The 15447-nt window shown below is 37.0% G+C and overlaps 1 protein-coding gene across 7 annotated transcripts in view; it reads right to left on the minus strand.

Annotated features, from left to right (window-relative positions):
* Window positions 1-15447, minus strand: part of LOC114050135 (signal-induced proliferation-associated 1-like protein 2) — a 257408-nt gene that overhangs the window by 63443 nt on the left and 178518 nt on the right. For all 7 annotated transcript variants that reach the window (XM_027871717.1, XM_027871715.1, XM_027871714.1 and 4 more), the window contains exons 8-9: window positions 6889-7046; window positions 3260-3836 (exon numbers count right to left, since the gene is read on the minus strand). In XM_027871717.1, the coding sequence (XP_027727518.1) occupies window positions 3260-3836; window positions 6889-7046 (735 nt within the window). The remainder of the gene's footprint in view (window positions 1-3259; window positions 3837-6888; window positions 7047-15447) is intronic.

Raw genomic sequence — 15447 nt, forward strand, 5'->3', positions numbered from 1 at the left:
TCTGTGACTGATAGAAGAATAAAAGAAGAACGGGAAAAGGAGAAAGGGAAAAAAGGAAGAAGAAAAAAAAAGAAAAAATGAGGAAGAGGAATAGCTATACATTCGCTCTCCCCTAAACTGTTTGGATCTTGGTCTACATAATGAAAACCTACATATCTTTGGGGATAGGAATTAGACATGAGAAATATTATACCTATAGGGTTTTTTAAAATTTCTTGAACTGAACAAAGGAGCACATAGTAACAATTACTTCATTCTCTACTGTCATTATTAATCTATTTCTACTCAAGACCCAAACCAGAATACTTTAATTAGGTAAAAATGGAGCATAGCAAGAGAAAGTCTTAAAGCAGATGGGCAACTTTTTTTATAACTAGTACATGAAATAACAATGAGTCTTCTGAACATCTACTTCAACTTACTGACTTACAGGAATGCTTTTCTAAGACCTTCTTAAAGTATTGTCACTTAATGATTAATAATACATTAAATCTAGTAGGTGGGACACAAATAGATCTGCTGGATAAACATAAATAGGTAGTTGAATTTGTGAGTAAGGCATACGTATTGATGTAGTCAAAGTAGTCTCTGAGACTATTAATTACTTTCTGTGGGTAGACACAGTCATAGTAAGACTCTGTAACTGGCACAATTTCCAGATGAGTCCCTTGTTCTTTCTTGAAAAGATCTCAAAGCTTTCTCAGTGATTGCTTTTCTAATTTGGCTCCACCTAATCTGTTGGAACTCATTAAGCAAACAAATTTCCTTTATTATCCTAAAGGTAAAGGTTGGATTTATCCATTATCTTAGTCATTTGGGTCAGTGTGAATAAATGTCCCATCATCACTACGAGGGAAAGTATATTGTAGTTTCATATTTCTCTGGCAACAGTGCACATTATTTTCAAACTAAGTTGGGACTGTAGTGTTGAGAGTCCTGTATTTTGGATTTTTCATTTTGCTGTGGAATTTTGGATTTGGAGTGTGAGGACTCAAGCTCAAATTCTAGGTCTATTGCTTCCCACTTCTGTGTCCTTTGGGAAATCATTTCGCCAACCCAGCTTTGGGTTTTCTCATCTGCAAAATGACCAGTGTAGACACAATCTATGAAGTTTTTTCCAAATCTCAATTGTTTTTGATCAAAAACAAAACAAAACAAAACAAAAAGACTTAGGCCTGCCAGGATCTTAGAAATCATTTTGTGCAATTCTCTCATTTTATAACGGAGGAAGCAATTTCCAAAAGGTTAAGTGTCCACTCCCTCAGTAAGTGGCTGAGTTCCAACTAGGACAGAGATTGCTTAATTTCCCATTCAGTGCTTATCTCACTGTACAACAAATGGATCTGCATAAAAAGAGAGTAAAATAATCCGTTCCCCGCTACTCTATAGAGATAACTATAGCCACTGGGCACCAATGACTGGGACAAGGAATGATCAGCTAGGGCAAAAGAATATCTAAGTGGCTGTGATTAGGAAGGAAATATTACACATATGGACACAAGATGCACCTGTTTAAGATCCCCAGGACTTCTCATATGATGCAGGTTTATATTGGGGTCAATCCAAAGTCCTACCAGAGATCCACAGAATATGGAGCAAAGGAAGAAGAGGATAGTCCCTGGCAGGCCAAAGGATTCTAATATGCAATAAGAGTATTTTAGACTAAAATGCATCTCCTAGGACCTCACTGCTGATAAATGGGGTGGCTTGGGAGTTCACAAAAGTCCTCAAATTTCTTTGAGTGGGATTCAGCTCAGGCCTGAGATAATTCCCATATGGAAGATACGGACATGCTGAGCCCTCAAAACACCAACCAGCAATCCTCAAGGAGGTTGATGAGATGCTTCAGGGTCCTTCAGTATAGAAGCTAGTCTTCACTCCCTTCCCTCTACCATTTCACAAAGTGCCATATTGTGCCATTCACTCTCTAGATATCTAAAAACCCGAAACATTAAAGGAATTAAGTCCTGGGGTCCAAGCAGGAGGATACCAGGAACTTCCTGGAAAGAAATTTGTGGTTGATCTACACATACAGATGAGGTGAGAATAAATGTGAAAATAAATTTTGAGCTCTTTGGAAGAAAAGCTGTTCAATAAATTGTACTACTGTAATTACTACTGCAAAGGAAAAATCATGACAATTTCATCTCGTGACTGTCTTCTGAACAATGGGGGGGGGAGAAACATGCTCAACAAACTCTATGAATTATTATTACTATTTCAAGGTAAACACCATGATTATTTCAAGTTATTTTTGTCTCATTTGACAATGTCCCTTATTCACATGGGGACAGTGTCTTAGTAAGAGCAGTGTCTGGGTGCTTGAGTATTTGCAGCTTAAGAGTTGCTCTTAGCACTCGGAGATAAGAATGGGGGGGGGGGTCTTTCTGGAGATCCAAGTGATAACTGGAAGGTTAGGCCCAAAATTAATCCCAAAAGCATGCAGAAAAAATTTTATTAGTCCCAAAATGTTAGTCTTGGGTTGCATGGCAGGATGTTCTTTTCCAGGTCTCACTAGAGATGAAATAGGGCTATGAAGAATCTGGAACACCACAATCAATTCACTGTGAATCACTGAACAGTGACTAAACAATATTGATCCTCTAATGGCTGAAGTTGGAAGATGGATCTGCACCTTTCTTTCTTTTCCACATTAGCGTGAACCCAGTGACTCGGTGACTTTTGGGGTTCCGTGAAAACTATACTAGGTAAATGCTACTGCATCCTAGTGGAGACCAGAATTAAGTACAGATTGAGCTGACATCAGTAACCTCATTTCATTTGTAGCCTCAGTTAGATTAGCATGAAAGAGGTGACGATCATCCTGCCATACCCTGAGGTGCTGAGGGCACACACAGCCCCCTTCAGAACTGTCCTGATTCAAGACTGCATTGGCTGGAGTTGAGGCTGATAGATCTGAATGAGTGTGTGTCGTTTTCTTTTCAGACACCCTGTCTGACAGCCAGAGAAATAACAATTTTCATGAGAAATTACCAAAGGCAGTTGTTCCAGCTGAATCATTTTGAACCAAGAAAACTGTCTTGTCCAATCAGTTTATGGGGCTGTGCCCCTCCCTGCCTCCATTTACTCAGCAACTGCTCAAAATGGTACAACGTTTGACAGCTTTGCTTCTACGAGAAATAGTAACCACCTTGTCCTAAAAATTTTGTTCAGGGAGAATTCCCTGATTGGTCAAGACTGATTCTGGTACCGGAGGAATTAAGACGAAAAGCCTACCACCATCATGACATGTACTTACTCCTAATCTCTGAACAATTTCCCTTATATCATCAGTACAATTATCCACTGTAGACAGAAGAATACATTCTCCTCTTTCATAAAACACTTTGATGCTCATTAATCCAGATGTCCATCCAATAACATCTCTGCAGGAACAGTTGAATACAACGTTCTTGGTCTCCTTTTCAATCAACATGATAAACTCATTGGAGATTCCCAGGAGACATTCAATGTCTGCAGACCGGCCAAAGTCCCGTGCTATGACATTCCACATGATAGCCCCAACACTGTATAAATGAGCATCCTTCCTTGGTTTTACTTTCTCCTTTTTCTTTGCACCTAATGTAATGAAGCTGAACTTGACGGAGGTATCCACTGTAGCTGTAGTAACAAAGTTTTCTGCCAGATCTTTCAAGTATTCCTGCCTTGTTCGAGTGGCCATAGCGCGAAACTTTTCTGACTTGTGGGCTGAATTTTCAGCATTGATCACTTTGGCTAATAGGAAGTCCCTAAAAACTGCTGATTTTGGAAAAGTCACGCCTTTGGGAATCGGTGGACCAAATGGTGGTACATCTTTTGATCTTGAAACTCCAACACTGTAGGGCAGGAAAAAATAGAAAAGAAAAGAAAGTTAGTAATCAAAGCTTTCCATAGACTCATTTTCAAGTTAGCCCATCTGTCTCTCGAGCTCTTGTTCTACTAGTTTCTGGGCACACCAAAATTTTCAGTTTTAAGTTCTCTATCAAAACTATTCAAGTAAGATAACCAAGCTACTTGAGGATTACTTTACTTGTGACTCAAAATAGGAAGGTTATTCTTTTCAGTGTTCCACCCCTTTCAAATCTGGTTGTTATCTGTAAAATGAGGCCTCAGAGTCAAGGAGAAAGATTGTGAGTACACACACTGGTTGGTTTGGGATTGGGAATTCAAGTATGGACTTTAGGGGACAGTTAACAAGGAACACATTTGTTTGATCACTGGAAGTACCCATGGGAACCTGAAAGAGTATGTGCCATTTCAAGTAACATGATGATAAGCTGGGGCAGTTGCCCCCCTAAACCTGGGTTGTACAAGCATAGATTCTACCATCAAAGATCTGTACCATCCATTAAGCCTAGTCTAAGGAAACATCTCAATTCACGGTAGTAGAAAAATCAACTAAAAATATTTTTCCCAGCCATCTATAATTCATAAGCTGACTAGGAGAAATATTAACAAGAAAACAAAACACTTCAGTAGTAAGAATAGTTCTATAGTCTTCAAATTTGGAAGAAAGTGGAAGGAAACTTTTAGAGACAGAAGATTTAGCAAACCAGTTGGCTGTTAGGTGGTGGGTGGTGCTGTATTAACTTAGAGGTATTTCACCTATAATGTAATATTTTATCTGTAATATAAAATACTTGTATTTTCCCTGTAATATATTTTACGGGTAAAATGCTATATTACCAAAATGTACTCCTCACATCACCAATGATAGTTGTTAATACAACAAATATTTATTGATGCTATAAACTGCATGAGTTACAAAGATGAGTAGAGAGGTCTCCTGCCTACAAAGAATTTAAAATCTAGCTGGGCTGGGGGAATGGAAAGAAATTGTACATGTAAACAAATGACTACGATATAAGGAAGAACATGATGTGTTCTAAGAATGATTCAAATAAGTTAAGGCAATGCAGAGAGATCAAGCCTGGTGGGAAGACATAAAAAAGAGTCACAGAAGAGACAGTATTTGAATTAGACTTTGAAAAAAATGGTAGGATTATAAAGGGCTTAAATACAGAGAAGGAATGGCAATGAGCAAAAACATGGAGGTAAGAAACCATGGAGACATGTGAAAGGAGAGGTTTATATAATGAAAAAAACATGAGAGAGAAAGGATGTTTTATGACCAAACTGTGGAAGGCCTTGAAGGCCACAGTGAGGTGTTTTGACTTTATTGTGTAGCTAATGAGAAGTTGCTACGGTTTTGGAATAGTCGAAAATAGCATCTATTTTGTCCAAATAGCATTTAACAAATAACTGCATGCTTATAATTTCCAGCCTTTTGGTTGGTCAAGTCTCTCTTTGCACTTAGTTGTTAAACCTATCTTCTTAAAGTGCAGGTCTGACCACGTCACTCAATACAACACAGTCCAGTGTATCTCTACCACCTCCAGGAGCAAACATAAAAATCTTCTGGTGTTCAAAGCCCTTTTTAACCTTCTCCCTCCTACCTTTCCAGTCTTCGTATACTTTATTCATGCCCAGATACCTTGAGATCCAGTGACATTGCCTTCCTTGCTATTCCTCAAAAATGCTACTCCATTTCTCTATTGTAGGCAATTTATTGGCTGTCCCCCATTCTTGCAATTCTCTTCCTCCTTCCTCATCTCTGACTCAGGGTCCTTCAAATTCCAGCCCCAAGAAGCCTTTCCAAATTGCCCTTAATGCCAATGCCTTCCCTCTGTTTATTATGTCCAACTTATCCTGTATATATCTTCTTTGTACACAGATAGCTTCATACTGTCTCCCTCGTTAGACTCTGAGCTCCTTGAGAGCAGGGACTGTCTTGCTTTTCTGTGTAGCTCTAGCACTTAGCATAACACCCAGCACACAGGCAGTATCTAACAAATGATGGCTGACTGAACCATTCTTTCCAGCTTTTCTCTTTCTGTTGCCAATTAATATCTCTGGAAAAAAACAAACAAACAAACCCCAAACTAGTCATTTCTCCATTTTCATCATCGTGGAAATGCTGGAAGAGGTGTTTGGTTTTGATAGAGGAGAATGGGTAGTAGTGGAATGAAAGCATTTGAGTAACTTTTAACATGGTACGTATGATGATCTTTACAAATTATTTCTTGGTTAAAATTATGTCTTATCACACTCTCCGCTCATGTAACTTTGAAAACATGATGTCATAACAAGGTCAAGGATTGATACAACTACTGAATTTCAAAGAAAACTATAGATTTTTTCAATGATATGAGTAAAGTTGCATTTGTTTTGTAAGTGATCAATATGAATGTTTGTTAGGTAGAATCTGTATTTTTCCTACATGTAATTTAGGGGCTAGTTCTGGGTATTTTGGGTTTGTGTCCCTTTTTTAGGCTATAAAATGCATGCTCTAGTATTTTATCATTCATTTTTCATGAAATGATGAGTAAGACTGAATTTTGCTCAGGGCTATACCAATAAAATCTTGTCTGTGACTCTGAACAAGCTGCCTGGTCTTGTATTTAATTTGATGACTCTTCTAAGTTTGTGTCAAACTATCATACAGAAGTTTTCAAGAAGAGTGAGTTGCTTCCCATATCCTCGGTCTTATGTCAGAGTAATGTATGATCACTGCAGTACAGTTGTTTATCCTAATTAATGGCCCTTTCGTATATTTTAAAGGGCTGAAAGTAGGAGGAAAAGAAGTAACAAGAGGCACAATCACAAGAAGATAAAAAGAAGAGGCATATGTGTATTTGGGGAAATTACTTGATTTGGAATTTGGTGTGTTCCTCTTAAGATATTTTATTTTTTTAAGTGCAAAAAATGACAGAAAGGAATCTATAATTAGGAACCAAGTAAGAATTTGGGGGAATAAAGGGAAACAGATGGTGAAAAACACGACACAGAAACCAAACTAACCAAATAAATTAAGGCACACAGACTCACCTATAACACACATTTTCAGTGCAAGGATTGTGCACCTTGACAATAACAAAGACGTGCTGAAACTGAGATCGGATATTTTTTGGAGTAAAAGGAAGTGCTCCAGGCTCTTGGAAGACAATGGTAACGATGTCATTTCCTATGTGCCTTTTCCTTAGGAGCTATACATAAGAAATGGACACACAAAGAAAAGCAAATTATGAATGGAAAGATTTCTTCATACATTTTTTTAAAAAACTGCACAATTCATTGATGTTGATTTCAAAAACATTACTCAGAAAACAGAGCTATTCTTTAGAAGCTAATTGCCACAAGCTTAGCATTACCAGAGGAAACTGGGTTGAAACCAGAGATCTACGGAAGCAGCTGACAGAAGTATTCAAGTTTATACTTCTAACTTTTGAGTTCAGCCTAGGCAATCTATCTCTTGCTGATGTTGCATTCAGTTTCTTCTCATGTTTATAGCCCTTATGTGCAATGTAAGGTCTTTGAGCACAGGCACAGTTTTTGTTTTGCCTTTGTATCTCATAGTTTTTGGCACAGTATCTTACCCATGCAAGCACTTAATAAACGCCTGTAGAATTGGATTTAAAAAAAAATTAGCAGGACTTCCTATGATTTCCTAATTTTTACTAGAAGGTAAAAAGTGAGGTAAATTTTCATTTTTACATCTAATTTCTACATCTATCCAGTTACATTTCATTTTTAATCTAATTTACGTGTATATTGCAAATTTCAACTTCCTTTCATCTTCTGTTCCATTATTTAATATAAACTCATTAGAACTAAAATGACTAACAGGCAAACAGACCAGTCTTTCATCCTTACTTTTGTGGAGGGCATCATCATCCTTCTAATCATGTAGGATTTACTCTCTTCTCTTCGGTCTCCTCACCTCCCATTTCCAATCAGTCTCCGAGTCTCACAGAGACTTCAACATAGAGAAATCAACATTTCTTACATCTGTAGTCTTTCTTCTACTTAAAAAGCCAACACCTTAGTTTTAAGTCCTTGACACCTATCCCTAGGCTATTACAATAGCCTCCTAACTGGTGTCCTGGTCCCCAGGCTCTACCTTCGCCACTATATCTTCCACACAGCTATGAAATTGATGTTCTTAAAGTATGACTGTCATTCTCTTGCTCAAAAAAACATCAGTTGTGAATTTTCTCTAGGATAAACTACACAAACTCCTATTTGGCATTTAAAGTCCTTCACAGTCTGGCTTACCCAAGTTCACTGAATTTTATTCTCTTTCATGAACTACATTCTAGCCAAAATTGTCCAATTATTCTCCATATACGACACTCTCTCCCACAGTCTCTAAACCTTTGCATGGACTTTCCTCCATACCTAGAAGGTACTCTCTCCTTATAGACGTCTACCTTGTAGAATCTCTAGGTTTTTCTAAGGATCAGCTCAAGGGCCACTTCTTAAATGAAGCCAATATTGATACCCCTAGAAATTCTTTTGTATATATTTATTTACTTCATGCTGTTCCTCCCTAACAGAATATAAGCTCCTTGAGGGGAAGGAATATACGAATTTTCCCTTTTTTATTACCAGAATCTAACACAGTGCCAACCCAACACACAGTTAAAATATTGTTGCATGTATCTCTATTTGCCAAATATTTAACAATTAAGTTTCTAAAGTGATTAACTATTTTGTTTTTGTAATAAAAAAGCTGTTCTCTCATCACAGACTTCTAGGAAGCTCAGTCCAAATACTTATGATGAAAACAAAATTGCCATAGAATTCACCATGATTAAGACAATGAACATGTGAAAATGACTTCACTGTCTCAGGGCAGAGTTTGAGATTTTTAAAGCAGAGGTCATAAACACAGATCCGAATAATTAATAGAACTTATAAGGAACACAACTTTGAATCACTACCTAGAAATTTAGCTAAAATATGGTCTTTAAAATTCCCATTAAACTTAGTAGCAAATCAGGTCTCACGTCTTGTAGGATAAATTAATCTAGGATACTGTCAGGTAATTGACAGATAGAAGAAAAATAATTATGCCACAAACATGCACAAATTTAAGTAAACAAAACTCTCTTGATATCCTTGTCCCCCCATCCATGTCTCCCTCACCAACTCGGTCAAATGATTCAGATATTCCATGTGGACAAGGGAAACTAAGTTCCAGGTATGATAAATGAATGGCTTCTTGACAGCAAAAGCAGACCCTTCAACATACACTTTCTAGGTACTTTTTTTTTAACCAAAGCCAATCCCTACAGCCACTCATCCTGTCCTCCATTCAGTAAATTTAACACAAACGAATTATCAAACTGGAGAGGAAAGAATGAGATCATAGCTGTCAGGGCCAAGAAGCAAATTGTGGGGGTTCCACCTTATAGGCTGACAGTTGTGTTGTTGTTCCACATCCAGCAACCCTTTCAATTAAACAAAGATAGCAGGAAAACCAACTCATTAGGATATACATTACTGCTATTCCTATCCAATTACTCTTCCTCATTAAGGTAGTACTTGTGCCCAACTCTGTACTGCTCCACAGGGGTATTTAAATTGCAAGGTAGAGGAAATGGTAAGGCCGGTTACCTTGACAACATACTGAATCCATATTTCTCTCTCTCCAAGTACATTATTTTCCTTTGTAAAATGGGACAAAGGATGTCTTGAAGAGGTTCTACCTGAACTAACTGTAGGCACAGGGCACTTCTCAAGGAGAGAGAGCTAATTCATAAAGATAGGTAAATTGAAAGTTCTTCTGCAGATTAGCAAGGAAAACTAAGACCTTCTACGTTGCCCACATGCCCTACATAGGGCAGCCAGTACTTTGGAAGGATGATTATATGAAGAAGGCAACTTGAGGCACTGCTTAATGTTTTAAAGACTGTATCAAGCACAGAGCATCTTCAGTGGCTCTTGGGCTTTTCAAATGCAAGCAAATATTTTTGTCAGAACTAGTATGTTGACCAAAGAATAGTTCCATATATTCTGTCCAGTTAAAGAGAAGATAGAGGGAGAGACTGTAGTTACCTACACCTGTATGCACTCAAGAAAACTAAGAAGAATTAATCCTTCATGTACTTTCTGACAGTTATTAAGCAACCTTCTGCAATAATTTCTTTGAGAACGTAGATAAACAGCATTGTTTTGTTTTCCCTTTGTGACCTAGGTATCATCCACAAAACTTCAACATAATAAGGAATTTCATTAACTTCCACACACACTCAGGCACACTGAAAGGGTAACCTTGATAAACCTTAATTGACATCTGAGAGATAGCTGAGATGTTGGAGAAAGAACGCTAGCCTTGGAATCAGAGGATATGAGTTCAACTGATGCTACAATGACCTGTCAATTATAGGATCTAGGCATATCAATCTCTCTGAGACTTAGTTTCCTCTTCTCAAAGATTCCTTCTAGCTCCAATGTTCTGTGATTGTACAGAATCTATCCAGTTACATTTCAGATTTTTTTTAAGTTGTGAAGCAAGAACAAGGCCCAGTGGTTAGTGAAAATATTGTTCTTTACTCAAATCCATACTGAAAGTATGCAGACCCTATATAGATGGTGACATCCAGACTAATTTTAGGAACCGTAAGCTCCTAATGTAGAAAAGCTTCACAGGAAGCTAGGAAACCAGACCCTGTTCAAAAAAGATTAGTTTAAAGCTAATAAGGGTGAAAAATCTATGTAATTCTTTTTTTTATCATTACTTATGACATGTGTGTATATGTGTGTTTTAACAGACCTGATTCTAGGCACAAAAGTAAACCACAAGGATGTAAAGAGTAGGATTATGATTAATAATGTGATTTATAAGATGTAAGCCTAAAAAAAAGCAACTTATTTTAAGATTGGGATGAAATTCTATGAAGGTAAGTGAAACTGATAACAGTGAAGATGTTCTTGCAGTGAGCAATGATCATCTGGCAGAGAACTGTCCAGCCTGACTTTTGTGGAAATTAAAATTAGTTCATGTACTGAGTCTACAGCAGGTGCTGAGATTTAAAGGGCTGTCCTTAGTAACAATCAAAAATACTATGTTATTTCCTTCTGGAGGAGATGATAGTTGGTTCAAGTGTCCCCAATTTGTGGATTCTAGTTCAATGTTTCCTCAACTGTTTCCTGATCTCGTTACTATCAGAGAGAGGCTGTCCCTTTTAGACTCAAAGGACTTGGCTGAAAGGGGCCTCAGAGCATACTAGCGCAATGAGTATTGGAAGAGTAAGTCCTCTGTACTTTGCCAATGAGTCATCCATCCTCTCATTCCACTCCTGAACAATTCTAACAGCTAAAAAAGATTTTCTTTATTTTATTGCAAATCTGCTTCTTTCAGTTCATTGTTACTAGTTCTGCCCTATGGGCCTAAAGCCAACAAGGGACAATCCCTTCTCTACATGACGAGGCTTCAAGTATTAATGTAACATTCCCAAGTCTCTTCTATATACTCCTAGCTCCTTCAGCCAATTCTCATATATGGGATGGTTTCTAGTCAACTCAAAAACTGAATCCTTTCTTCCAGATACATACTAGCCCTTTGTATAATGTAACGCTTTCAAAAAAAAGAAAAAAGAAAAAATACTCCAGAAGTGGTTTGCTCAGTGTACTCCAGAGATACTTTTAACCTCTCTCATTCTAGTTAATATTCCTTTATTAACTTAGCACAGTATCTTAGATTTTAAAAAAAATACCACTGTTGATTCAGTAGAAAGACATTAAAAAGATGCATTACCATCTGTTTTGTCAATGCACACTAACTGAGGGACTCTGGGTCTTCCCACCTGACTTGCAGCTACAAATTTCTATATGTCTTGCCTTTCTGCATTGGATATGTGAGTTCCTTGAGAACAAGGATTGCCTTGCTTTTCTATTTGTAGCCCCAACACTTAGCATTGTGCTGTGCACAAAGTAAATGCTTAATAAATGCCTTTATTTTATTAACTACTTAATTAATTAATCTGAACTTAGTCTACTAAAACCCCTAGTCAGTCAGTCAATAAGCATTTATTAAGTGCCTACTATGCATGCTAGGTACTACTCTGAGCACTATGAGAGAAAGTCAAAAAACGCAGTTCCCGCCCTCAACAAGACTCCCATTCTAATGGCAGAGACAATATATGAACAAGTATGATATATATAAATATATATATACATATGTATGTGTATATGTACATAGTGTAAATGGTAGGTAATCTCAAAGGGAAGATACTAGAAGAATGGGGTAAGACAGAATTGGGGAACATGTGTCCTCGAGGCCACAGGTTCCCTACCTGGAGTGGAAGATCTGGAAATCTCTCTTCAAACAGCAGGGTTCTTTTCTCATGAAGTGTTACTTATCCATCTATATCTGTCCAGCTATCTATTTAGATAAGCATATGTGTGCATATAGGCATATTTATAATGTAAATATATTATGTATTATATATGCCTCCTGACCACTTATGATAGTCTAATTTATAATAATATTAGTAATGTATATACGCAGTTAAGTTTTTGAACCTAAGTAAAATACTTTACATTTACCTCTATTAAATTTTATCTTGTTAAATTTATACCTCATCCAATAATTCGAGAAGATCACTGTGCTGGATTGAGGTGGGTGGGTTGGGGGAAATAGGAAATAGGCTTACAGAAAGAAGAATGAGAATTAGACCATTACTAGAACACGAAGAAAGAACATGACTCCACCCCAACCCCACTACGGGGGAAGGAATAGGGTAACAATTTTAAAATAAAATAACAAGAGTAAAGTAACAATGTTCTATATCACTTTGGGAGTAAATCTCTGTAAGTGGCAACCTTTCTTATACTGGTCTTCATAAAAGTCTGAGGAAGGACAGGTAGCCTATGTCACTTACAGACACTGTTGATAGCTCTGTACCCATCCCTAACGTTATCCCTAACATTTTATGCATATATACACACACACACACACACACACACACACATAAATGTATATATATATATATATATATATATGTATCTTTGTTCCTTACTTGTATTTCCTGCTTATTTTCAGTTTTGCCTTAGGCTTGTCAGGGGTGTACAAAAGCACTAAATAAACACTCTGGTCATAGTCAAGGAAAAAGAAGATTGAAGCATTGATTTAATTCAATTCATCTTAAACACATTTATTAAATGTCTACTGTGTAGACATCAGCAAACAGGCATACAAAGACAAAAACCAAATAGTCTCTCCTCCCCCCCTTAAGGAAGTTAAATTCTATTAGGATATATGTATGCGAAAATAAGTAAACATCTGGTAATTTGAAGAGAAGATAATATTGACTGTTGAGACATAAGGCCAATTCTGCCACTCAGCACACATTCCTGATAAATGCATTTTGAAACAATGCCACCACCCAAAAAAAGACATTAACAGAAAATAGAAATTTTGAACAAACTGGAGTAGGGGAACTGTAACAATCAGATGAAAATTAGTGAATAAAGGTTGAAAAGGAGAGAGCTGGGCTTACAGGAGAGAGCTGTTTTAAATAAAGAGATTCCCAAATCCACTATCAATAAAAAAGTAAAGTCAACTTAACTTCCAGTTCCTAGATAAAATGATATCCAATTTATCTGGACAACAATTAAGAGATTTCAAAAAGTTCAGGGTAAAGATAGGTGGCACCCCATAGACTAAAAGGACAAGATAAATCTTCCTAGGATGGATAAAAGATGCCAAAGAACGGAATTCTGAAGACATAACGAGAAACAATTCCAAAGGAGCAAAATGAAATTTGTGAGAAGAATCTGAAGTAGATGCACTGGGAACTCACATTTAAAAAATAAAAAATAAAGAAGCAATGTCAGGAAACAAAGAGAATGAGTAGAAGAGTGTGGCAGGGTCCTATAAAACTCCTGTGTAAAGGAGCCGAGGTTGGTGAGCGAAACTAAGGACAACACAAGAGTTTTTTATACCTATGTTAGAAAGGGAAAAAGAGGATTAAAGAATTAAAGAAGGGATAGGACCTTTGGTTGGGGTGGATGGAACAATGATAACTGACAATGGGCAAAAAGCATTTTTTCTTTTTTTTGCCAAATCTAAATAACTAGGAGTTGCTATCTAACATAAGTAAGGACACAGAAAGAAGCATCTTGCTGCCCTTGATGAAATCAAGTAACTGGTATGATGAGTATGACAGTCAATCAAAAAACATTTATTAAACATCTACTATGTGCCAGGTACTTTGCTAAATGCTGGGGATACAAAAAGAGGCAAAAGACAGTCCCTGCCCTCCAAGAGCTCACAATCAAATGGGGGAGATAACAAGCAAATGAATATGTATAAATAAACTACATACAACATAAACAGAAAATAATTAACAGAGAAAAGACACTAGAAGTAAGAGAGGTTGGGAAACGCTTCCTGTAGAAGATGGCACTTCAGTTGGGACTTAAAGGAAGCCAGAGAAACCCTTAAGTAGAAATAAAGGAGAGAATTCTAGGCATGGGGGGGCAGTTTATTTAAGGTTTACATTCAGTGCACTTTCTATTCATTATCTCATTTGTTCCTTCTAACCCTGTGAGCCAAGAAAAAGAAATGTTACTTTTGCCATTTTACCTATTTAGAAACTGAGGCTGAAAAGCTGTGACTTGAACATATGATTTACTTAAGCAATCTAGATGAATTAGTGGGAGAGTCAAGATACGAGCAGAGTTTTGAACACTCAGCTGTCTTGAGCTCTCGGGCAATTATCAAATCTATTTATAATTGACACTCTTTTATTATATTATAGCTGATTCAAATATATCTCCCTTTCTACACAGGACTTTGGAATGTGATCAGTCATATAACAAAGGATAAGCATTTTACTTATCCAAAATATCATGCATCATTACAGGTGAACCCAAGGACTATGTGTAAGTAAACTCAAGTACTGCTGTCCTCACAAAGTCACTTAATGATTCTATCCTTATTACCTTCTATTTTTGGATTAATCTTCAAGAAGAGTTCTTGAATATACACACACACATATATGTATGTATTTATACATTTCATAAATTATATATAGGTATATGTTTTTCATGTGAACAGACACTAGTTACTGCCTTGCTTATTACTGCTGTAGGGTTCTCCGCTGGAATCATTATTAGTCAAGAGCATGATTTATTTGATCGTCTCTAGTGCCCTTTCTGATTATATCTGCATTTCAGAAAAGTTATGGCTTCTCCAGATGCTATTCACAGAAGGCACTGCATGAAATGAACTGAACCCTAAAATAATACATAGCCTCCAGAATTAGGTCTACAGCAAAGAGAGGAAGATAAAACTAACCATCCATGTAGGAAAAATGAAGTAGATAAAAACAGTATATTGCCTAGAAATGCAACATGTAACCATTCAAATCATAGTCAAATCATATTTCAGATGAATGATGAACCCCTGGGCCAAACACTAGGCAGAAGAAAGTGGCACTGGATTGCATTTGGGGACCTGGACAGAGCTTTCAATGATCCCAAAATGCTTGTTGTCACAAAAACCTATCTTTAACTGTGTCTAATATCTTAGAAAAATTAGAAATGTGAATAACTCAAAAGGCAATGAAAACTCTATGGCGAACATCAGGAGGATGA

This window comes from Vombatus ursinus, unplaced genomic scaffold, assembly GCF_900497805.2.
Source record: "Vombatus ursinus unplaced genomic scaffold, bare-nosed wombat genome assembly UNPS02014798.1, whole genome shotgun sequence".
Classification (NCBI taxonomy): Eukaryota; Metazoa; Chordata; class Mammalia; order Diprotodontia; family Vombatidae; genus Vombatus; species Vombatus ursinus.